At 36.7% G+C, this 26,498-nt stretch overlaps 1 protein-coding gene across 1 annotated transcript in view; it reads left to right on the forward strand.

Moving 5' to 3' along the window:
• Positions 1 to 26,498, forward strand: part of GPC5 (glypican 5) — a gene marked incomplete at its 3' end in the record, with an annotated part of 835,169 nt that overhangs the window by 284,613 nt on the left and 524,058 nt on the right. The window contains exon 3 of the mRNA XM_068984785.1: positions 14,715 to 15,409. Coding sequence (XP_068840886.1) covers positions 14,715 to 15,409 — 695 coding nt within the window. The remainder of the gene's footprint in view (positions 1 to 14,714; positions 15,410 to 26,498) is intronic.

Here is a 26,498-nt window from a genome sequence, read left to right on the forward strand (position 1 = left end):
TGAACTGATCATGGGGCATTTGGGAGATGAAATTTAGTACAGCTGTTATTTTTGTTTTTTGCATTCTTGATACACTTAAATTTCAAATGCTTTGACCTTGTTCAATAAAATTGTGCCAATATGCTATATCAATTTTATTTAACAAATATTTGTTAAAGAGGGATTTGATTTCTTTTCAAAAGAAAATCCATATTAAGTCTAAAGTTGTACCTTTGAAATTGTAATTATTTAAATTTTAGATTTCTTAAAGATGCCTTTTGAGCACAATTTAAAAATTAGATTTTCAGCAAATTCATAAAGGACTGCTAGCATCCTATAGGTAAATCACATAATGGTTACATACCTGCTTTCTGTTTTTTATTATGTTACTATTGGAATAATTTTCTGATAACATCGATGAAAGTAAGAATGGATGTTGCAGCAAACCAGACTGTTCTTGGTCTGATTGATTTTGTGCTTTATAACCCATTTCAGTTATCAGAAGATATTGCAGTTTTTCCTCCTGCTATTTGAAAAGAATGTAATGGTCTAAAAGATTGCCTACTTTCTGAGGGAGTTGCTCTCTTGTCAAGTTAGAAACAGTATATTTATTAAACTGCCTATAACTTTGGAGTGAATGCTTTCAATCTATTTCTTTCTGTTTGCTAGTCTGTAACTATAGGAAGCATTCAGCATGATGCTTGGCAATGAGATCCAGCTGTTCTAGAGGACCATGGCTAAGATATTCTAAAATCAAGAGATTACAGAGTGGAATTAAAACCTCTTTTTTTTTTCTAGTTTCCTAATTTTAGAGCTTAACTGTTAGACTTTAATATTTTACTTTAGTGTGAATTTATATGACTATTCTTGTATTGTACAGTGACATTCCTTACCCATTACTTTAAATCTAATAGAAATGAAAAAAATGTATTTTAACACTATACTGCAGGTAAATATCCCAGTAACTATAAAATGGGGAAGATATAAAATGCTTAGATACACATATGTATTTATTAATACTTTGCTATTTGGGGAGAAGAAATCCATGAAAATGTTCTAGAAGAGGATATAAATTAAAGATATCTCTTAGATAAGTATGATCAAGAAGTAATAAGTATGATCAATGACTTTCAGTGATTTAACATAATGAGTTAAATGTCATGTACTTAGCTGCTCAGTTGTATCTTACTCTGCTACCCCGTGGACTGTAGCCCACCAGGCTCTTCTGTCCATGGGAATTCTCCAGGCAAGAATGCTGGAGTGGGTTGCCATGTCCTGCTTCAGGGAATCTTCCCAACCCAGGGATCAAACCCAGGTCTCCTGCATTGCAGATGGATTCTTTACCATCTGAGCCACCAGGGAGCCCAAGAATACTAGAGTGGGTAGCCTATCCCTTTTTCCAGGGGATCTTCCTGACCCAGGAATTGAACTGGGGTCTCCTGTACTGCAGACAGATTCTTTACCAGCTGCGCTACCAGGTAAGCCCCAATGAGATAAATAAATAAAATTAAATACAATGATAAAGTAAATAGAGCCTCCAAAGCTATTTAGAGGATACCAGCAGTATTAGCTGGGAATCCTTTGCTTTTGTGAGCTTGTGGATTATATAGAGCTGACCTTAGAAGGAAAGATTGAGGTGTTAGTATAATTATGTAGTTGGAGTATAAATCCAACTGATTCATCTTAATTTAAAAAGTCACACACTACTTGATGACATGGCTTTTCTAGCACTCAGATATCAGCATGTTTCAGAGACCCTATAATATAAATAGTGTTGCTTTGCTTAGGTTTATGGGATTTGGGAATGGGAAAGACTAGAGATCTCTTCAAGAAAATTATAGATACCAAGGGAACATTTCATGCAAAGATGTCTCAATAAAGGACAGAAATAGTACGGGTCTAACAGAAGCAGAAGATATTAAGAAGAGGTAGCAAGAATACCCAGAACTGTACAAAGATCTTCACGATCCAGATAATCACGATGGTATGATCACTCACCTAGAGCTAGATATCCTGGAATGTGAAGTCAAGTGGGCCTTAGGAAGCAGCACTATGAACAAAGCTAGTGGAGGTGATGGAATTCCAGTGGAGCTATTTCAAATCCTGAAAGATGATGCTGTCAAAGTGCTGCACTCAATATGCCAGCAAATTTGGAAAACTCAGCAGTGGCCACAGGACTAGAAAAGGTCAGTTTTCATTCCAATCCTGAAGAAAGGCAATGCCAAAGAATGCTCAAACTACCGCACAATTGCACTCATCTCACATACTAGTAAAGGGGCTTCCCTGGTGGCTCAGAGGTTAAAGCATCTGCCTGCAATGTGGGAGACCCGGGTTCGATCCCTGGGTTGGGAAGATCCACCGGAGAAGGAAATGGCAACCCACTCCAGTACTCTTGCCTGGAGAATCCCATGGAGGGAAGAGCCTAGTAGGCTACAGTCCATGGGGTTGCAAAGAGTCAGACATGACTGAGCTGCTTCACTTTCACATGCTAGTAAAGTGATGCTCAAAATTCTCCAAGCAATACGTGAACCGTGAACTTCCAGATGTTCAAGCTGGTTTTACAAAAGGCAGAGGAACCAGAGATCAAATTGCCAACATCCGTTGGATCATCGAAAAAGGAAGAGAGTTCCAGGAAAACATCTATTTCTGCTTTATTGACTATGCCAAAGCCTTTGACTGTGTGGATGACAACAAACTGTGGGAAATTCTGAAAGAGATGGGAATACCAGACCACCTAACCTGCCTCTTGAGAAACCTATATGCAGGTCAGGAAGCAACAGTTAGAACTGGACATGGAACAACAGACTAGTTCCAAATAGGAAAAGGAGTGCGTCAAGGCTGTATAGTGTCACCCTGCTTATTTAACTTCTATGCAGAGTACATCATGAGAAATGCTGGGCTGGAAGAAGCACAAGCTGGAATCAAGATTGCGGGGAAAATATCAAGAACCTCAGATATGCAGATGACACCACCCTTATGGCAGAAAGTGGAAAGGAACTAAAGAGCCTCTTGATGAAAGTGAAAGAGGAGAGTGAAAAAGTTGCCTTAAAGCTCAACATTCAGAAAACGAAGATCATGGCATCCGGTCCAATCACTTCATGGGAAATAATGGGGAAACAGTGGAAACAGTGTCAGCCTTTATTTTTTTGGGCTCCAAAATCACTGCAGATGGTGATTGCAGCCATGAAATTAAACAATGCTTACTCCTTGGAAGGAATGTTATGACCAACCTAGATAGCATATTCAAAAGCAGAGACATTACTTTACCAACAAAGGTCCATCTAGTCAAGGCTATGGTTTTCCCTGTGGTCATGTATGGATGTGAGAGTTGGACTATAAAGAAAGCTGAGCACTGAAGAACTGATGCTTTTGAACTGTGGTGTTGGAGAAGACTCTTTAGAGTCCCTTGAACTGCAAGGAGATCCAACCAGTGCATTCTAAAGGAGATCAGTCCTGTGTGTTCATTGGAAGGACTGATGCTGAAGCTGAAACTCCAATACTTTGGCCACCTCATGCGAAGAGTTGACTCATTGAAAAATGCCCTGATGGTGGGAGGGATTGGGGGCAGGAGGAGAAGGGCATGACAGAGGATGAGATGGCTGGATGGCATCACCAACTCGATGGACCTGAGTTTGGGTAAACTTCGGGAGCTGGTGATGGACAGGGCCTGGCGTGCTGTGATTCATGGGGTCACAAAGAGTCGGACATGACTGAGCGACTGAACTGAACTGAACTGATGGTATTTGGACATGGTTCTTAAGTGAACATTGTGTTTAAATAAATAGGTGAAAGGCAGTAAGAAATAGGAAGTAAAAGTTTCAGGACTGCATGCTTCCAAGGCTAGTATATATATATCCTGATTATGAGATAAGAAGTCAGAAAGATACTGAGAAAAGTAGAAGGGAATAGGAGGCAAAGAGAGATTCAGGTTGATGTTAGGCATTGAGTAATAGACATCTAGGTAGATAACTTTTGCTCTTATATCAATTCTCAGAGTGTATTCTGAGGTTCCCAAAATCTTTTTAGTATATATAGGAGATCAAAACAATTTTATAGTACTAAGACTTGCTTTGCATATTTCTCTCTACTGGCTTTTTTTTTTTTTTTTTGCTTTTTTTGTTTTAATTTTTTTTTACTTTATCTTGCTTTACAATACTGTACTGGTTTGCCATACATCAACATGAATCCGGCATGGGTGTACACGAGTTCCCAATCCTGAATCCCCCTCCCACCTCCCTTCCCATTCCATCTCTCTGGGTCATACCAGTGCACCAGCCCCAAGCATCCTGTATCCTGCATCAAACCTAGACTGGTGATTCATTTCTTATATGATATTATACATGTTTCAATTACTGGCTTTTGCACTGTTAGTGCAAACACAATAGTGAGCAAAACATTTAGAGCTTTAACACAAGTTAAATTAGTACCACCAAACTGTACTTGTAGTCATTGTATTCTTTACATCTACAGACTCACAGGAAAAAATAACATCCAGTTTCATTGAAGAATGTCCTGAGGAAGCTGTAAAAATTATTAATATTTTAAAATGTTGACCCAGAATTATATATGTTTTCTGTATTCTGTGAGGTAAGAGAATACATGAAGTACATCTTCTACATACTGAATTTTAATGGCTGTCTTGATGAAAGGCACTTATGCAATTGTTTGACTTGCAAGCTGAACTAGTCACTTTTTTTCCTGAACATACTTCATTTTCGTGGGAAAGAAAATGATTGACAGACAAAATATGATGGTTCAGACTTGAATACCTGGCAGACATTTTCTCAAATTTGGACAAGATGAACCTGCCACTTCAAAAAAAACAACTTATAGTTTTGTTCCCAGTGATATAGCATTTGATCTTTCAAGAGAAAATTGGAATTTTAGAGAACATATAGCAGTCATCATAAACTTGAAAATTCCCTGATACCTACAGATATGATGATGTGTGTCAGCACTGGGAAATTTTGAATAATGAATGAACTAAAACTTTTCAAATGTCAGTGCATAAATTGAAAAATTATGAGTAAATGACCAAACCATTTATAGTGAAATAAAGACCAATGGGACATTAGAATTAAGCACTTGTCAAATTTTGGTATAACATCAAAGATAAAAGCTAATAATTATTTGAAAAGATAATTAAATATACCTTCCTTTGGCAACTGCATATATGTAAATGGCTGGATTTTTGTCATGTATCTCAACCAAAACAGCATATTATAACAAATTCAATTCAGAAGCGGATATGAGAATACAGCTCTTCTTGATTATTAAGGCAGGGAGTAATGAAATTTTCAATAATATAAAATAATGCCGTGCTGCACACCAACATTTTGTTTTGGAAAACAAGTCATTTTGTAACAAAATATATAATTTATTCCAATGTGATAAATTTGTTCTGCTTATTTTTAGGTATAATTAGTAAATATTTTTAAATTGTCAAGTTTTAGTTTTAAAATAATATATATTAATAAATGTAAACCCATCAAGGTAAAAAGCTCTCTATGTTTCTCAATAACTTGTAAGAATATAAAGGATCCTGCAATGAAAAATTTGGGAATCACTGAGCAATGTATGTAGGTTTGGGAGTCATTAGCTTGGGAGTTTACTGTTTACTACTGTTTGAGTGAGGTCATATGGAACAAGAACCATGGCTTTGGAAAAGCTGGTCTAGGATGTAGAAGAATGAGTGAAAGGGGAAAAAAATCACTCAGATGGAAAAGACTGTCACCAAATGTAGGGACTAGAGTAACCGAGAGAGTGTGAGCCTTAGAAGAGCATTGAGCTTGGTTAGGAAGAAATTGCGGGAGACCTCTGAACCATGTCAGTGGCTCAGGAAAGCCCCTATCAATTATCTCAGCCTGCTCAAACCTTCTGCCCTTCCTTAATGGGATTTGCAGACCATCACCAGCAACAATTCCCATTTTCTCAGACTTTATCTTGCGTGGAACTTGACTTTCTCATTCTAACTAAATCCTAGTGCATCTTCCTTTGCAGTTTCTTCAAATATAAACTTCCTAAAAAAGGGCTGCATATGGTAAAAGAGCAAGAGTTTTTATTTCCTTCTCCATATGTGTTTGGTGATAAAGATCTCACATATATTTTTCAGACATAAAGATGACATTTTCAGTTAATTCCAAATGTTAGGAAATACTCAGCTTATTTGATTCTAGCACAACACATTAGGGCTCGCTTTTCATTAATTTTTGCTACAGCAATAATATTAGTTAGTTTTCAAAAAGAGGAATAATTATAGTTAGCTCCCCTTGTGGCTCAGACAGTAAAGAATCTACGTGCAATGCAATGCAGGAGACCCATGTCCCTAGATCACATTGTTTTTCTTATTCAAAGGATTTTCTCCCATGCCCTCTCCTTAGTCATCAGTTTTCATTTATCTATTAAATTACTCCTATTAGTGTAGGAATATCCAGTAAATTCTCCTTCTGCAAAAAAACATAAAACCCTTTGACCTCGAATATCCCTTGGGCATTTGCCTAGGTTCTCTACTTCCACTAAAGCAAACATTTGCAAGAAAGTTGTCCATACTTGCTTCAATTCCTATTCTCTTCTGTGCTCACATTCTGCTGAGGCAGCTTTTGGCAATGTCAGTAAGAGCCTCTCTCTTGTCAGCTTCCATGCTCAGTTGTGATTCCCATCTCAGTTGATCTCTTAATAGCATTGAGATGATGGAATATTTTTTTCTTCTTGAATCACTTTCTTCCCGTGGTTTCTTGCAGACTCCACTTTCCTCATTTTCCCTTTCCTTCCCTGCTTTCTCATTCTCATGCTTCCTGCTGGTTGCCCTTCTTTTCCTCAGTCTTTGCACTCTTCCTTATCTTTTCTCTTCAGGTTATTTCATCCAGCACTATGACTCCTCCTTCTCAGATCTATATCACCAACCTCAAGTTTCCCCATCATTTGAATTTTTAATTGGCATTATACCAGTCTTAACATGTCCAAAATAGAATTTTTAATTTCTGACTCACACCTCAAACATGATGTAGCCGTAGTCTTGCTTATCTGAGTTAATGGCAGCAGTGCACATCCAGGTGCTGAGGCACAGTCTTCAGAATTTTCCCTTGTTTCCTCTGCATCCTACACTTGCCATATGACAGTAAGTCCTTTGGCTATTCCTCAGTACATATGGGGCTTCCCAGGTGGTGCTGGTAGTAAAGAACCTGCCTGCCAGTGCAGGAGACATGAGGCACAGGTTGAATCCCTGGCTCAGGAAGATCCCCTGGAAGAGAGCATGGCAACCCACTCCAGTATTCTTTCCTGGAGAATCCCTTCGATAAGGAAGCCTGGCGGGCTATAGTCCATAGGGTTGCAAAGAGTTGGACACAACTGAAGCGATTTAGCTCACATGTAGTACATATGGTCAACGCTATCACTTCTTGCAACTTGCCCCACGACCGCTATAGTACAACCCCCAGTGCTTGTCACTCATATTATTTTTATACTTGTGTTACTGAAGTCCATTCCCTGGACTTCCTGCTTTCAATCATGCCCCTGCTCCAACAGTTGATTCTTCTTTAATGTACAAACCAGATCCTTTAATATGCAAACCACATCATATTCCTCCATGTTTAAAATTATTCTGTAGCTTCTTATTATACATATTAAACCCCAAACCCCTTTCCACGGTTCTGCGAGCCTGCCGTGATTCCTGCCTGCTTCTCTGACCTTTCTTTCCACTCACTCACTGGTCTCCGGTAACACTGACATGCCTCTGTTTTTTACAAAGTCAGCAAGCTTCTTCACAGCTCAGAACCTCGCAGTCCAGTTTCTCGGAATCTGCAAACCACGCCCCCTCTCCTCATGACTGGTTCTGTTTCATTCCTGAGGTCCTTGCTCAGACATTACCGCCTCAGAGAAGGTTTTCCTGCTCACCTTATATAAAATAGTCAGTCACTAAAAAGTCAATTTGTCCAAACCAGTTTGCCAACATCATTTTTTTTTAATTTGCCAAATGATGAAACATTATATATAGTTTGAAGAGTTTAGAGATATTTGGTAAATTCAGAAAGCTTGCCATTGGTAATAGATCAATTAGATGATTTACTTATGGTTAATTCTTTTATTGAACTGGTTATGGACAAATTGACCTAAAGCCATCCAAGATACCACCACATCACCTCCTGTCCTTTACCGTTTTTTTCTTATAGTACTTAACTTCACACACGTCATATTTATTTATTTGCATTAATAATATTCTCCTACCTTTTAGATTCTAAGCCACATGAGGACAAAAATTTGTATGGTTTTTAGCTGTAGCTTTGAGATATACAGAAGTTGCTCAAAAATGTTGATTGAATGGATGAATCAAGTACTATGTGGCAAAATAAAGGATGTGAGTGTATCGAAGACAGAATAGACAATATACCAGAATAAGCTGAAAATACAGAACATCTCATTTTTTGAGATGTCAAAAAAAAAATGAGAGTAAAAATTATGAGAGAGTGGCCATAAAGGGTTTTGTTTATTGAAGTAAAGGAGATCAGTGTGTTAGATTATAAAACTAACCAAAAAGCAAAAGAGGGAGAGGAAACACCAAAAAGACCATCAGCTTCTTGTTCTGTGTAAAAGTTGAAGGTCATATATATTAGAGAATGAGACACTGTTCCTTATGATTGTTTTGTGTTTCTAGATTGTGTTTCTGGGCTTATTTTAAGATTCTTAGAAGGCTTAGACTTGATTCAAAATCTTCAACCCACAATAATTCATGAAACAATCTGCTGTGCATTGTTTGGCACTGATTTTATTGGTTACACAAATGCTTAATTGAGTTTAAATTCTTGCTAATACCATAAATTAATGTTTAGAAAATAAATGATTACAAGATGATATTAGAAATAAATATGAAGCACCATGATATACCAAACTGATGGGGAGGAAAATGAGGAAGGAGAAAAGTTGAGAAAGGATTTTTCCATACAGTGCTTATCCTAAGAGACTAGATTACTTACTAACGTGTTAATTCTTGGTGATACAATTTAATATAGCACTCACTATTTATTTGTATAGATGACTAATGTTTAAAATATGTCATTAAATTAATATTCTGGAAAACATTTATTATATATTTTATTATAGTTTATTATTATATGAAAAAATTAAAGACATTTGCCAATATCATAGGGATGAATTCAGTATAAACACAAACTAGAGAAATAGGTAATTGCTTCTTTTATTATATCTTCAGAATAGTTTTTATGACCTTCTGATAATTAAATGAATTATTACATGTGACTATTTTAAAATCATTGGAAGGCCTTTTTGCAAAGAAAGAAGAGCAGGAGGAACTACAATTCATTGTAATATGTCTGTGATAAAAACTGGTCAATAAATTGCTCTTTAAATGATCTATCTATAATGCAGTACAGAGGGATACATAGTTCTCTGGCATAAACTAGCTCTTAATATAGCAGAATAGTAATGAATTATCTGTTACAGTAACAAAATCTGTGACTTGAGAATTATAATGCACAAATACGTAAATTAACTCTAAAAATTTCTCTTCAACCCAGATATACATTGTAAGATCATCTGATTATCCATGGTTGATATGACTTAATATTTCTTCATCTTTTTCATTGCTATATTTGAGGATGTCTATGGCCTTAAATTATAAAAGTCTCTTCAAATTTTGTATCTTAAAGTGTTCATATATAGAAAATGATAAAAATATGAAATATGAAAAGGGTCATAAAATGTCTGTTCATGTCATGGTGGGGAGGTTATTAGAGTAGTTATTTCATGATCATTAGTTTTGAAATCAACTTAATATTTAAAGCAGTAAAAAGCCTCATAAATATTATTTCTCACATTGCAAAAAGCCTACCTGAGTGTAAATCTTCACTCATTTTGCAATTTGTCAAATTCAATTTCAAATCATTTGACTTTTCTTTCTCTACTAGCTTTATTTAAATTTAAATCGTTGATTTAAATGTCAGTTGTTCTTTGTACCTATAATAAAATGTCTCTAAAGGGAATGTGTGCTGGAAAAAGTTAATATAAAATTTCTAGTTATAGGTGTTTTGTTATTAAGTTTTCACAATGTTATTGTTGAAAACTGAAGTAGATGAAGAAAAACTTCATGCATTCCAAATTCAGTTTCTACTTAATGAGATAATACATAAATTAATTTTCTCATAAAGCTGGGAGATATTGTTTTTTATTCAATTATTAGATTGCAGTTTTCAATTCAATCAATCATTCTTAGGCATTAAAAGGAAAGTTGAAAATTTGCTGTCTTGGTAGACTTAATCTGGTGTCATTGAAAAGAAGAGCTTATTGAAATTCTCAATGGAAAAACAGCAAGAAGATAATTTTTTCTAGGCTATTTCTTAAACTCTTTAAAGAAATGTTACAAATGTTTATTCTAAATATGTCACAGTTTTTGGCACATCAATAAAAAGCTATTACTTATATAGCTTGAGTAAGGAATATGTTTTATTTATTAAAATTTTATAGTCAAAAAATATATAGTTTCTTTTTAATAATTAAGTAGATTTGATTAATTATTCAGTACCCATCCTATCTTTGGATTTATAAATGCTGATTTAAATGTTGGTTATTCTTTTACAGAGATGCAAAATACTTTGTTCATTTGACAATTCTTTTGACAAGTTTAAATTCTTGTTAAAATCATGTTAATTCCATAAAATGGAAGGACACAACTTCATAGTAAACAGTAGAACAAAGTGATAATTCTAGCAAATTCAGAGTTAATACAAACAAATAATTTTAGTAAATTTGACTTTGACTTTATAAACTTTTCAGAAAAATCACTAACAAAATCATCCAAATTATTGACTTCTAGATTGTTCAGTTTCTGATACGTTTATAAATTAAAATTTATGAATTTATTAGGTCCAAAGATTGACAAAAGTGTATTTATCTCTAGGCATTAAAGAAGAAATGTATACAGAGCAACAGTTCTCATCATTGATTGGATTTAAGAACATTTCAAAGGACACATTCAAAAATGCATGCCTAGTATATGTTTAGGGAATTCAGTTAACTGGACTATGTCAATATTAGATTCAACACAGGTTGAAAGAAAAATCCTTATATTGTGATGAGTTAATTGCATAGTGAAGAATATTGTAAAATAAGTATTTTTAAAAGCCATTTTGTGTTCAGTATTTAATCAGAATGTTGATATTTCAGAGTGTGCAATCTCTTATTCAAAGGGGTAGTAAAATTAATATATAGTTAAGAAAACTAAAATTTTAATGTATATAATAGTAAGGGAAAATTTTAAGTGTTGCTGTAATATGATTGTAAACTTTTTCCCAGATTTTAATCATTTTGTTTAAATAATAAAGCTGAATCAGAGGAAAACCAGTCTGAAATAAAGATTGTAGATGTTTTAATAGAAATTTATTTTTTAATTACTAACTCAAACAGTAGTCAACTTAGTTTACTGCCAATAGTGCAGTCCTATAAAGAAACAACAATATTAAAACTAATATCTTCATTTTTATTTTGAATGAATGCTCCTAAATATTAAATATATTCCCAATATTGCTTTTATAAAATAAATTAACTTGCTAAACCTACTAATTATGCAACCAAAAAGATAAATTCCATATATACCTGAATCATTGTAGGTTATAATTTAATGGGACTGGAATTTATAAGGTTTTATTTTTTACGTATATTTAAAAAAAAATATTGTGTGTTTGTTCATCATTCAGAGTCAGCAGAAATCAGATGTAACACTTGTATTGCTTAGGCTAGCATTCTACATTCACCATACAGGGCATATGGCAGGTATCAAACACAAATACATACCTCTAGAGTACATGCCTTAGAAAACTTGGTGGAATGCATGTAAAGGTGACTGTGATATATGGATTTCTTTACATCTATCCTTATTTTATCTTTTAAAAAAGCTTAAATTATTTGCAAGCATTGCTTTAAATTTGGAGCCTCACAATTCATAGCCATAAATTGCTGAGAAAAATGATCCAGTATTATTGAAAAATATAATCTTAGCAGTTTTATTTTAGTTCCAACCACAAAGGTTTAATTTCCCTTTCACATTCACTCCTGTGGATCTTTAGAAACAGTGTAGTGGTAGAGATTGCAGCTCTGAGGTCAGACTGCTGTGGTGGAATGCTTGCAGAGAGGACATGTCATAGATAACCTGTAATTGCAGTTTCAAAACCAAGTCAAGCCAAAAGACTAACCCAGGCTGATTGTCACATAGAGACTCCCGAATTTCAGTGCAGAGACACCGTGATTTGTAGTTTCCCCATACAACCCCGCTGATCAGGGCAGTTGGAAAACCTCATGTTTAATACAATCTCAATTGGCAGAGTATCTTACTTCAACTGAACCCTTCCCTGGTGGCTCAGACAATAAAGAATCTGCCTGCAATGCTGTAGCCGCAAGACACGGGTTTGATCGTGGATTGGGAAGATCCCTGGGAGAAGGTCATGGCAACCCACTCTAGTATGCTTGCTTGGAGAATTCCAGGGACACAGGAGCCTGCCCGGCTACAGTCTATAGGGTCACGAAGAGTCAGGCACGACTAAAGCAACTTAGCACACATGCACAGTGTGTAGTTTATACATAGTTTAACATACAGCATAGTGGGTGCTGGAGAGGCGTGGGTAAGCATAGGAGTCCTGCCTAGGTATATGTTACTGTTTAATCACTTCTGTGTTAACTGCCATAAAAATAGAAGCTTATCAAAGTGCATTAAACATTAAATTAAAAAAATTCTTATTTGAAGTGTCTGTGCTGTAATACAGTTGCAACTTCTTTAAAAGGGTTGCTTGCCTTAGATTGTAGTGTAGAGGCACTGTCTCATTTTCAGCTGCTATAACAGAATACCATAGACTGGGTGGTTTATCAACAGAAATTTAGCAGGGTACTGGCAGTTTCCATGTCTGGTGAAAGCTCACTTCCTGGTTCACAAATGGACATTTTCTGGCCATGACCTCATTTGGTAGAAGGGGCAAGGGGACACCCGGGGATCTCTTGTATAGGGTCACTAATCCCATCCACTAGGGATCTGCTCCCCAGGTCGAGTCACTCTCCCAAATCCTCTATTTCCAAATACCATTCCATTGGAAATTAACTTTCAGCATAAGAAGTTTTGGAGGGGACACTCATTTAGTCCATAGCCTGCACTTTGATATATCACACTCAAGCCGGGGACTCAATACGAATCCATCTCAGAATTAGAATACATAGTATATTGTGTCTTATATGTATTCTCTATGAAAAAATATTTTTTTGCTGGTTTTTAGGATATTATGGTATATTAATGACAAAGTTTCACTTCATTAATAGCTCTCCTGGTAACTCTGTTTTTTTTTTTTTTAATCATTTCACTTTATTCTACTGTTATTTCATCTTTTTTTGTAATATATCAATGGTTTGATGTGGTCTTTACAACCTAATTTAAAATTACTGTAAGATTTTGTGGTTATGGGAGATAATTTTATTGATGTATTTTATAGCTAATTATATATTGACACAGTCTAGTATCATATTTAGGCTAATTTTGAAATGTAGTTGCTAGGATATCCAAGGTGATTGGCTGTTGCCTAAAGCTATCATTTTTGAAATACAGCTTTTACTTGCTAATTACTACTGCTGCTGCTGCTGCTCTTTAGCCACTAAGTTGTGTCTGACTTTTTGTGAACCCATGGACTGTAGCTTATCAGGCTCCATGGGATTTCTGAGGCAAGAATACTGGAGTGGGTTCTCCAGGGGATCTTCCTAAACCAGGGGTTGAACCCACATCTCATGCATTGGCAGGTGGATTCTTCACCTCTGAGCCGCCGGGGGAGCCCTGCTGATTACTACAGCCTCCTTTAATTTGTGGATGAATTATTCTTCATTCTTTCTGTGGAAAAATTGACCTGGAAGCATTTGTTAAAGAAATAAGATAATAAAATATCCCACAGTAAAGTCCTTGAAGATAAGATGATAAAAACAAAAGATCACAAGACAGTTCAGAAGGTGGTCACACACTTATTTCCGTCAATTTTGAAACTGATGGACTTTCTCACTTCTTAACAAGATTTGACAATTTTAAGGATGGTTTAGCCATGAAATGCTTTATTTTCTTTTAATCTGAACCTTCTAGGAGGCATGATGATGTTCAGGTTTCCATTTGGAAATTTAACCTCTGTTTACAGTAACTAGTTTATGATCTACTAGAGAATCCCAGGGACGGGGGAGCCTGGTGGGCTGTTGTCTCTGGGGTCGCACAGAGTCGGACACGACTGAAGCGACTTAGCAGTAGCAGCAACAGCTTTCATTCTGAAAAAAAAAAAGAAAAAGAGAGAAATCATAAAAAGTACAGTAGATGTTGAATCAAATTTTAATGTCATTTTCTTTAGTAAAGATTGAACTCATGAATATAAATTGTTTTCTTAGTGACACTCTTTTTTATCATTTGTGGGTTATAAACAATTATGAATAAAATTAATAAGAAATCACTATTACCCATAACTTCTTTTTGATTTCTATACTTTTTGTGTTTGATCCTAGGAAATACCTATCTATAAAATGTGTGTGTTGTGCATGATGCCCACCTTCCACCAGTCATTTTCCTGGGAAAGCACAATTGGGTTTAATAGGCTGATCATTTAGATCCTTAGGTTAGGTTTGCTGCATTGAGCTCATTTACTGTGTGGAGCAGATGGATGACCAGTTTTAATATGAATACTAAGCCTTTTCATCCTTTACTTCTGCTTTTGTTACAGAAACCCTTGAAACTCTCATCAGACAAGCAGAAAATTACACCAGCATACTTTTCTGCAACACCTACAGGAACATGGCCCTAGAGGCTGCAGCTTCCACCCAGGAGCTCTTCACTGATGTAGGGCTCTATTTATTTGGTGCAGATGTTAATCCTGAAGAATTTGTAAACAGATTCTTTGACAGTCTTTTCCCTCTGGTCTACAATCATCTCATTAACCCTGGTGTGACTGACAGTTCCCTGGAATACTCAGAATGCATCCGGATGGCCCGCCGGGACATTAGCCCATTTGGTAATATTCCCAAAAGAGTGCTGGGACAGATGGGGCGGTCACTGCTGCCCAGTCGCACATTTCTGCAGGCGCTGAACCTGGGCATTGAAGTCATCAATACCACAGACCATCTGCACTTCTCCAAAGAGTGTGGCAGAGCCCTGCTGAGGATGCAGTACTGCCCACACTGCCAAGGCCTGGCTCTCACTAAGCCTTGCATGGGGTATTGCCTCAACGTCGTGAGAGGCTGCTTGGCACATGTGGCAGAGCTTAACTCACACTGGCATGTGTACATCCGGTCACTGGAAGAGCTGTCAGATGCCATGCATGGGACCTATGACATTGAACACGTGCTTTTGAACTTCCACTTGCTCGTTAATGATGCTGTGATGCAGGCTCACCTTGATGGACAGAAGTTATCGGAACAGGTAAGCATCCACTCAAAATTTCCTGCTTTCTTAGAGTGCAACAATTAGCTATATACATTAAGTGAGTTGATTATAAGCACATCATTATATACTTTATTATTTTTTTTTTACTTTATTTTACTTTACAATACTGTATTGGTTTTGCCATACATCAACATGAATCCACCACGGGTGTACATGAGTTCCCAATCCTGAACCCACCTCCCACCTCCCTCCCCATACCATCTCTCTGGGTCATCCCCGTGCACCAGCCCCAAGCATCCTGTATCCTGCATCGAACCTAGACTGGTGATTCATTTCTTACATGATATTATGTTTCAATGCCAGATGGCTAACAAACACGTGAAAAGATGCTCAACATCACTCATTGTCAGAGAAATGCAAATCAAGACCACAATGAGGTACCATTTCACACCAGTCAGAATGGCTGCGATCCAAAAGTCTACAAGCAATAAATGCTGGAGAGGGTGTGGAGACAAGGGAACTCTCTTACCCTGTTGGTGGGAATGCAAACTAGTACAGCCACTATGGAGAACAGTGTGGAGATTCCTTAAAAACCTGGAACTAGAACTGCCTTATGACCCAGCAGTCCCACTGCTGGGCATACACACCAAGGAAACCAGAATTGAAAGAAACACATGTACCCCAATGTTCATCACAGTATTATATACTTTAAATTATGACAGCTTAATAATACTTTATGAAATAGTGGGAGAATGCATGGGTAGTCATATTGTCATATTCAATTCTAAATATATTTTACATGACACATCAAAATTTTGGTTAGCTAAAATACCAGTTTCTCCTCTAAGTAGTGGCCTTCTTATTGGATTAGTTCAGTGAGGTAAAGAAGGTTTGGTTTTAAAATCAGGACCAGCATAAATTTGATTCTGCACTCTTCCATTAATTCTCAAGACCCTTAGCTTCTTTGAGCCCCAGTTTTCTTATTGACAAGAAGAAAATAGTAACAAATAACTTTTGGAGTATTCTTTTTGGGGAAGATAGGCAATCATTTAGGCATACTAGCTAGTATAATGCCTGGTACTCCAAAAATGGATATTGTTTGTATTTCAAAAGTATTCAGCTTTCAAATAGAAAACACCAATTGTGTAGTCATTAAATGAAGACTTGTTATCAAAAGTGTTTCTTTGGAGACTTTCCAGAACCTGGGACAGTGATGGTATGACGATTTTTTTAAACCATGATGTATATGGCATCATGGTGTTTTATTCCAAGAAGGCTTTAATAAGCAAAATAATCAAACCAAAAGACATAAGATTTCCTATTTCTCTCACATTCTGTAGAAATATTCTCAGGCACCTTTAGTAATAGTTCTCATATCCCATACAGTGAAGTAGAACATGCTGCTGCTCTTTATCCTAAATATTTTGTCCTGAAATAAAGTTATGCTCCTTAGCAATAACAGAATACATCTTCCCACCCTGGCCCTTATTTACTGAATTAATAAACGCTCTCATTATTGACTTTGTAAGTCTGTTGCTTTCATTAATTTCCAATAGAAATTGGATATGAGGACCTTAATGTCCAGGCATATACACCCCACTTCCTTCCTAACTTTTAAGGTCCTCCTGGCACCGTATGAGCCAATATGGTACCTTCATGCAAATTAGAAATGGTACCCTCTTTAGGTGGATGGAACTTGAAGGTAGAATGTGAGCTGGAATTCAGCTCTCACTCCCAATCCACTCACCTGGGTATCCTTACACAGCCAATAAGGTTCCCAACCATATACAGTTGTCCTGGTTGTTTTGCAATCTCTCATCCCTTTAGGGAGATCATACATGTACCAGAACTTTTGCAAGACATATAATAAGCCAACTCAAAAGACTTCTAAGATTTCATGTACTTCATAGTTAATGAGGAATAAGCATTTAGGTCTAGGAAACAAAATATCAATATTATGATATTGCATATCTCCAGAAGGAAAACAAGTACAGGAAATCTGAAATGAAGCCCAGATTTGAATTATTAATTTGGGACAAGCCATCTAACCTCTTGGGGCCAGAGTTTTCTTATATATAGATAGATAGGTAGATAGATACTCAGATTTTTAAGATTCTTTTTATTTTGTCTTTTGGAGCCTTGGAGTGCCTTTTTGTATCCTTAAAATCTACCACGTAGAAAATTATTGTATATTATTATTTATCTAATTTTTTTTTTTCAATTTCAAAGGCTAAACTAACATAAGTTTGTAGTTAGATAGACATGTTTTCAGAATTCCCTGGTGGCTCAGATGGTAAAGAATCTGCCTGTAATTCAGGACACCTGGGTTTGATCCCTGGGTCTGAAGATCCTCTGGAGAAGGGAATGGCTACCCACTCCAGTATTATTGCCTGGAGAATTTCACGGACAGAGGAACCTGGTGTGTTACAGAACATGGGATCATGAAGAGTCAAACACAGCCTGTTTTCAAATCCTGAGTTTGCTACTCATTATTCATGTGGCCTGAACAATTTCCTAAAACCCTCTGAGTCTGTTTCATCCTGAGTAAAGAAGGAAATGATGGTTTAAGTGCAATATGATATGGCTCTGACATTGGCAGCTACTTGGTCCTTGAGAAATTTGCTTTTCTCTTTTCGAACTCTGGGGCCAATGCTGTTCAAACCTTGGTGAAGCAGGTTACTTTACTATCTTAAAGGATTAAAATCATCATCAAACTTGTGTTCTATAAATATATTTTAAGCAACACTTTTGTTATATGAAACTCCTTGGTGGAATTTTCAAAGAGCATTCCTTTCTTTTAAGCAATTAATTCTATTTTCATATAATAAATGGTCCTATAACTATCTTGAAAAACATCAGTTATTACTAATGAATTGTAGATTCTTTTTCAAATAAAACAACTGAGATTCTTTAACTTATGGTGACAGAAGGAGAAACTGACATTAAATTCCTTGAAAATTGACTCATTAATATTTATTTCTGCCAAGTTCAAAGTGATTTATAAGCTGTTTATCAAGTTTTGATAACCAGTTCACACATCAGTGAATTTAATAAATTCAAAATAAATTACTGGTGAGCCAGAAAATAATGACTTTCTCACATTCCCAGAGCAATCTCTGAGACCTAGTACTTTCAAATATTGTCTTCAGTAAATACTTGTATCCATCCACTTTAAGAAATCCATAGGGGTACCTGATGCATCTTACTTCTGTTGGATGAATTTCAACTGGAAAAAAATTATTGGTTTCCTGAGGAAATCATAAATATCTTCTATTTTTAAACCATTAAAGAAGCAAAATCTAACTTAGAATGTTTTAATTTTGTAATTGTCTGAGGATTAAGACAAAAATCTAATAAAGTATTAACAGAGAACCATTGAAGTATGAAGATTAAAAACACAAGTCCTAATCTCTGAGTACATTTCCCATCTGTTCTACCATTTACTAGCTGTGAGTTTGGGAACTTGATTGTTTAATCTTTCTTGAGTTTCCTCTGGTAAAAAGTAAAGTTGCTCAGCCGTGTCCGACTCTTTGCAACCCCATGGACTGTAGCCTACCAGGTTCCTCCATCCATGGGATTTTCCAGGCAAGAATACTGGAGTGGATTGCCATTGCCTTCTCCAGGAGATCTTCCCGACTCAGGGATTGAAGCCGGATCTCCTGCGTTGTAGGCAGACGCTTTACTGTCTGAGCCACCAGGGAAGCTCTCTTTGGTAAAATGGAACAATAACTGTACCTACATCACAGGGTTCTTTTGAGATTAAAATGAGTTTAGGTTTTCTATGAGATAACTGTTTAAAGCCTACTAATTATTATTATGTTATATTCTTTATAAATATATTATTGATTTCTCTGATGTTTTAAATACTTTTAAAATGAACACCTCTTTCTTAAACTGTGATATAGAAATCAAAAAGTATTTTAAATGGGCATTTAATGTAAGCAGATAATTGTGAAGATTTTCCTGAAGGAAAAGAAAAACCTAAAAGTTTTAAAGAGCATTAGTTTGAAATCTACAATGAGTTTTAATATTGATGATTTTAATTGCTAATTCTTTGATAAAAATAATTTCATTATGAGGAAATGGCAGAATGATTTTCTTGGTAGGAACTGATTAAATGATTGCATGATATTTGATAGGAAATCATGTATTCATTCTGTAAATAAAAACAGTATTTTAAAAGTATACTTCCTATTGATTAAATTTAGAACATTATTTATTTCTATAATTGAATGCTTTAATTTATTAAAGAAACAAGAATGCAGCATCTGGGTTAATTTCAATGTTTTAATATTTTCTAAATGGAATAAATGTTACCAAGAAGCTCAACTGAATGTTGATTCTATACCATTGTAGAAATAAAAAGGTTTTTTTCAGCTTTATGGAAATACAATTGAGAAAGTAAAATTCTTCTTTAAATATTTGAAAGAATTCACTAGTGAAACCATCTAGTTCTGAGCTTTGGTAAGAGTTTTTTTTTTCCTTTTTAATTATTGATTAAATCTCCTTATTCATTATTGGTGCTGTTCAAGTTTTCTGTTTTTTCATGTCTTGGTCTTGGTAGGATCTTAATTTTAGGAATTTATCCGTTTCTTTCAGGTTATCCAATTTGTTGGCCTATAATTGTTCATAATAATCTCATGGTCCTTTGCATTTCTATAGTGTCAGTTGTAAATCTCTTTCATTTATAATTTCATTTACTTTAGTCTTCTTTCATTTTTTCCTTATTCTAGCTAAAGATTAGTCATTTTTCTTCTCTTTCAAAAATTAGCTCTTAATTTTGTTGATATTTTCTTGTTTTTTTCTGGTCTCTATTTCATTTATTTCTGTCTGATCTTTGTTATTCCCTTCTTTCTGGTAATATTGGGCTTAGTTTGTGCTTTCTCTGGTTCCTTGAGGTGTAAAGTTGGGTTGTTCATTTTAGTGCTTTCTTTTTCCTTAACGTTGGTGTTTATCACTATAAACTTTCCTGCTTCTGCTGCATCTCATAAATTTCAGTATGCTGTGTCCCCACAGCTGGGGGTTGAGGGTGCCCCTCTAAGAAAGTCTGGCACTGTGTTGAGTGTGGAGTTTATAGCAAGTATGTGTCTCAGCCTGTGCTGTTTCCACGTGGGAATTTTTTCATTTGCTTGATGTGTAATAATTACTCAGCTACTTTCTAAAATAGCTGTGTGTAGTTGCACATATCTGTGTTTCTTTGGGAAGAGGGACCTTCCTAGGGAAACTGTCAGCATCATGGGAATTGCTGCCACAAAAAGTGTGTGTTTTTAAGCCTGCACTGGGTTCCAAAGCAGATGACACCACCCTTATGGCAGAAAGTGAAGAGGAACTAAAAAGCCTCTTGATGAAAGTGAAAAAGGAGAGTGAAAAAGTTGGCTTAAAGCTCAATATTCAGAAAACGAAGATCATGGCATCCAGTCCTATCACTTCATGGGAAATAGATGGGGAAACGGTGGAAACAGTGTCAGACTTTTATTTTGGGGGGCTCCAAAATCACTGCAGATGGTGATTGAAGCCATGAAATTAAAAGACACTTACTTCTTGGAAGGAAAGTTATGACCAACCTAGATAGCATATTGAAAAGCCAGAGATATGACTTTGCCAACAAAGGTCCGTCTAGTCAAGGCTATGGTTTTTCCTGTGGTCGTGTATGGATGTGAGAGTTGGACTGTGAAGAAAGCTGTGTGCCGAAGAGTTGATGCTTTTGAACTGTGGTGTTGGAGAAGACTCTTGAGAGTCCCTTGGTCTGCAAGGAGATCCAACCAGTGCATTCTAAAGATCAGTCCTGTGTGTTCATTGGAAGGAATGATGCTAAAGCTGAAACTCCAATACTTTCGCTACCTCATGCAAAGAGTTGACTCATTGGAAAAGACTCTGATGCTGGGAGGGATTGGGGGCAGGAGGAAAAGGGGTCGACAGAGGATGAGATGGCTGGATGGCATCACTGACTTGATGGACGTGAATCTGAGTGAACTTTGGGAGTTGGTGATGGACAGGGTGGCCTGGCGTGCTACAGTTCATGGGGTCACAAAGAGTCAGACACGACTGAGCAACTGAACTGAACTGGGTTCCAAAGCATGATTTTTAACAATAAAAGTTCCACTCTGTATTTTTAAATAGAAAACCAATTTTCCACGTCTCTTACCTTTGCACCATTAGTATAGTTTCAGCTGGTTGCATCCAAATTACTTCAGGATGGCTACGTACTTCAGTTTTAAAACCTATCAATATTGCATTTAAGTGTCTGCATTGTACACACTAATGCACTCTAATTAAACTGTGTTGTTGAGAAAAGGGATATCTGATCACTACTTCTCTACACATCTATATTTATCTGAATCCGTAAAATGAAAGCCTAATAAGTTGATATGTATTTTTAGGTATCTCATTGATATCTTTATATATAAATTGAAAAGAAAATTAAAATAATAGCCTGGATTATTTATAGTAAAACACTAAATTTTGTTCTGTTTTTTCAATAATGTGGTATATATTTTCCTAAAAATCATGTATATTCAATTGTACATAATAGAGACTATGGGAAAAACTAAGGCAACACATTAGTCTCTCAAGGCTGTGTCCCTGAAACCACTCCTAGTGTGGGAATGGTGGGTGACCCATATATTTCAAGGATGTGGTAGATGGATGAGGAGCCTCTGATTGCCTGGGTCCTGCTCTTGAGTGAACCAGCAGTCACATCCTCTCAGTGATCTCCTGCAACAATCTACACAAAGCCAAGAAGGCATTATTTCTGAAGCAAAGTTAATTTTGTTTAGGAGCTTTCATTCATGTATATTTTTGTACTTGGCTGTGTGCATGCATGTTAAATCAATTCAGTCATGTCCAACTCTCAGTGATGCATGGACTGTAGCACACACACCAAGTTCCTCTCTCCATGGGATTCTCCAGGCAAGAATACTGGAATGGATTGCCATTTCCCCTTCCAGTGGATCTTCCTGACCCAGGGATTGAACCTACAGCTCCTACCATGCAGGTTAATTCTTTACCACTTGAGCCACCAGGGAAACCCTTGTAATTGGCTACCAGAGAATGAAGGGCTGTGACCATAGGTTAAAAACAAGCTACCTGTGGATAAAATTTATGAGTAGCTAGACAAGACTTCATTGAAAATACCAGCATAATGTCATTTGATATATCCTGATGATGTTTTCAACAAGATATCAAGTTCACCTTTTCCTAATTTTTGTTTAACTAATGGGGTGACCTAATGTTGAACTTGTAATTACTATTTCTCAAATTATTGTTCAAATTATTATGATTGTTCAAATGAGTTGTTTCTTTTGAGAAATAATACAGGAGCTTAACAAGAGAAAAGGCAATGACATAAGAATTAAATTAGAAGCAATTGAAAGGGGAAGATATAAGTTTTTAGAGTAAAAGGCAGCTCAGACAGAATCTAATGATAGTGGGCTAACTGGAAATAGGAAAATCTATAAGTTAACAGAAAAGGAAAGGAGAGAAGGAAGATTCATTAGACCATGAGAAGGTCATTTGGTCCAACTCATCATTCTATTAACATATAGAGATCTCTGAAAGGTTTTTGCACATTTAATTCTGGATGCTAAATAGTTACAGGGAGCTTGCTATTACAGAATTGGTAGCAGAAAAGCATATAGCAATAATTAGTGGGTTTTCTTCTCAATACTAAGCCCATTTAGTTCTTTTCAAATGTTGAACGAGATAGAATTTTCTGACTAGAGGCAAGTCAAAGTGTTAGTTGCTCAGTTGTGACTCTTTGGATCCCATGGACCAGAGCCCACCAGTCTCCTCAGCCCATGGAATTCTCCAGGCAAGAATATTGGAGTGGATTGCTATTCCTTCTCTAGAGGCAAGTTCTATTGTCCATTGATTTGTCTACCCAAATTTTATGATATACTGATAGTTCTATCATATTTTAACCTCTGCTGGTAAGAATTTTCTTTACATGTCTGATTAGATCTGAATCTTTCTCCTTTTGAAGACTTGCCCCTACACTTGTGAATCATGGGACGAGGGGTGGTCACTTTGGCCTTTTGATAACCTCTCTTGAAATGATTGGCAGTAATTAGGGCCAATCAAGACTCAGGTACCTTATACACAGTAAGTCTACATTTCTTTTAGGAACATATTAGATAACAAACTTGCATAGTTTAAGGATAGCTATTTCATAAAACTTTGAGAACGTTGCATGATTAACTTGTGATTTTTACCTTTCTGAAAAAGACTATGGTATGAATTACTCAAGATTAAGTACTGATGACCATGGTTCTTTATTTCTACTTAATTTCTTGAGAAAAAAAATTATTAAATGTCTTATGAAGGCTTAAAGTCCTTTAAAGGGAAATCTGGACAAAGATCTCCAGGAGGAGTTGTCCATCAGGTTTGTGGACAGCTCTAGTTGTTGGACAGTTCACCCTTATGGTGAATGACTGTCTGCATCTTAAGTTGCCATGCCTGGTATTGTGGAATGGAATATGTTGAAGATAGGGACTAGTCCTGGCCATCTTAGCTGTCAGCTATATGAAGGCTTTTATTCTGACTCCTTGCCTTCTTTCTAGGCTTTTGACTCCCTTTTTTATTCAGTATTTATTTACATGCTTTCTTGTTAAGATTATGATTTTAACTATCCAGCTCTGTCTTTCTCTCCTGGAGGACTTACTGAGCTAGGATCGAGTTGGCCAGACTGGAGGGAGCCTGGGGTTGACAACTGGTAGATGTCTGGCATGGTCCTTTCCATTCCCTCACCATCAAAGCCAGATGCTTCTCCTTCCTCAGGGATCTGTTGTCTGGAGGGTTCCTGGTTGTAGTCTCAGGCCCCTATCAAACGTGCTTTTTTACGAAATTGGGAATGGAAGGATAATTTTCAGAATTAAAGGTTCTGAAGAAATTTAAAGATTTCTTGCTCAGTTTTTGCATCATGTATGCATCTGCTTTGTCACGTTATTTTCTCTGAGCTAACAGAACTCTTTTTCCTGTAATATAAGCTTTTGACTTCTTGGAATAAAAACGTTTTAATAATACCCAGCTATTCTTTTTTGATTTTTCTGAAATAATTTTTGCTTGAATTTCATAAGTATATAGCAGTTCATATGTAGCACTGGTGTTTTCAGCTGGTTTGGACACCTCTAGTCTACCTTAAATGGAATAAATTCTCTTTAAATTGAATACTGCATGAAATTTTTTTTTCCCTTGATGAAGTTCAACAAGGATGTGTTATTTCTGTTGGAGTTTTGCTGTTCCCTTTCTACCTGAGTGTTTTCTTAATGCAGCAAAGCCTTCTTGGTTAGAGATTTGCAATGAATTGATTTTTAGTGCAGACAATTTTAAAGTACATTGATAACTTTAGATTCTGCAGGTAATTTTGTGTACATTTGCTGCCTGGTTTTGAGAGTGTGAAATAATATTAAATCAGTCTCATAAATCAGCAGTCTTTTGGCTTTATGAATTAAGAAGTCTCCAGTCTCCATGCCTTTGGAATATGCTGCTCCAGGTTTCCACAGTTCATGTTGTCTTTCCACAAGAACAGCAGCCCAATCACTCACCTCTAGCAAGTGTTGACTTAGAGGCTTGATCAGACTGTCTTTATTATTAAGAACTCGCTCCAAAGGCGAAGTTTTATGAGTCTTTTTTTTTCCTTTGCTTCTAAATTATATTTACCCATTCTTCCCTTCCACTTTTAAGTCTTATGAAAACAGCTTTATGCTTCTCTGAAGATTGGAATTCACCTCCAAAGTTTCTGTTGCTGCTATCTGAAGCTGTTCTCCATTCTGATGGATTTTGAAGGCTGTTTTGGTTGTAGTCTTGTTACATTTACTTTGATGCATTTCCTAAAAAAAATTTAGTCTTGCTTATGTCAGCCATCAGCTGAACTTGTAAACATTTAGATTTTTCTCCTTCCTGTGCTTTCTGTAAGTATCTGGTTTAAGCCCAAGTAAAGAAATGTAGCATCTCAGCTCTTTATCCATGGCCTTCCCCTTTCCCATATCTTACAGTAAGTTCTCAAGTTTGGCTTCCAGTCTGGTTTATTTAAAGTATCCAGAGTCTTTTAAAAGTAGCAAAACTTCTCAGTAATTTTATATTTCCCCCCTGGAAGGGCAAGTCTTTGTATCTCCATGCACAGAAATGCAAAGTTTTAAGCACACAACCTCCATTCTGACTATAAAAGTCATCATTTCTCTCAGCCTCTCTTGGGGATCTGGGTCTATACTAAGCTCCCTTGGCAGCATTCCCACTCCTGGGCATGGAGTCTCCGGGATCAGCAGCACACAGAGCATCATCAGTGGAACCCCCAGGGCACCCAAGACCGCTGATGACTCATCTCAGCTGGCTAAATTCCTATGGCCAGAAGAGACCATACAGCGCTGCACTGAGAATTCTTCCCAGAGAACCTCGCTGGTGCCTAGAAAGCAGAACATTTCACATCAGAAATGGTGGAAGTGACAAGAAAAATGGTGCCTCTCAAGATGTGGCCCCCATGTCTGAATCCACAATGTCAATGGTCACATCCCATGATACTAGGGTAGGGACTAGGCTCCATAGGTCAGAGGGGATGGCCAGCAGCTCTGGCCATGCCAAGTGTTTTCCTGGCTGCCCCCAGAACTAAGCAGGGCAATGCCTTCCTCTGTCTGCAGTTATTCCTGTTTGGGAAGCTCCCAACTGAAGGGTTGCAGGTCCCCAGTAGTGGCCGCTGATCCTCTTCTTCTTTAATAAACTCCTCATTTTGTGACTTTGGAGACCTAACCCAATCCACGATGGTCAGAGAAGGTTCTGACTCTCAGTGTCCCTTTGGTCTTTGGCTGGCCTTGAGTGTGTGTGGGGCAAATGTGTGGGCAGCCTTATGATGGGTCCTGGGTAGGGTTTCAACTCACTTCTCTGTTTTGACATTTGACAACTAAGGAAGAAATCATAGGAATTTTCAAAATCTTTACATATCAAGAATGTGAAGTATATCTGTGATCTTTTGCCCCCTTCTGCTTTTCTTCTCTCTTTGAGCCCACAGGACCTGCGTGGACCCCAGGGCTGGTGGCTGACAACACTTCAGCAGCAGGGACAGGCAGACTGTCCCAGCTCTTAAAACTGAAGCTTACTCTCTCCTTATTCCATTTCAGCCATCTCTGTGTTCATT

The sequence above is a fragment of the Capricornis sumatraensis genome, chromosome 12 (genome assembly GCF_032405125.1).
Source record: "Capricornis sumatraensis isolate serow.1 chromosome 12, serow.2, whole genome shotgun sequence".
Taxonomy (NCBI): Eukaryota; Metazoa; Chordata; class Mammalia; order Artiodactyla; family Bovidae; genus Capricornis; species Capricornis sumatraensis.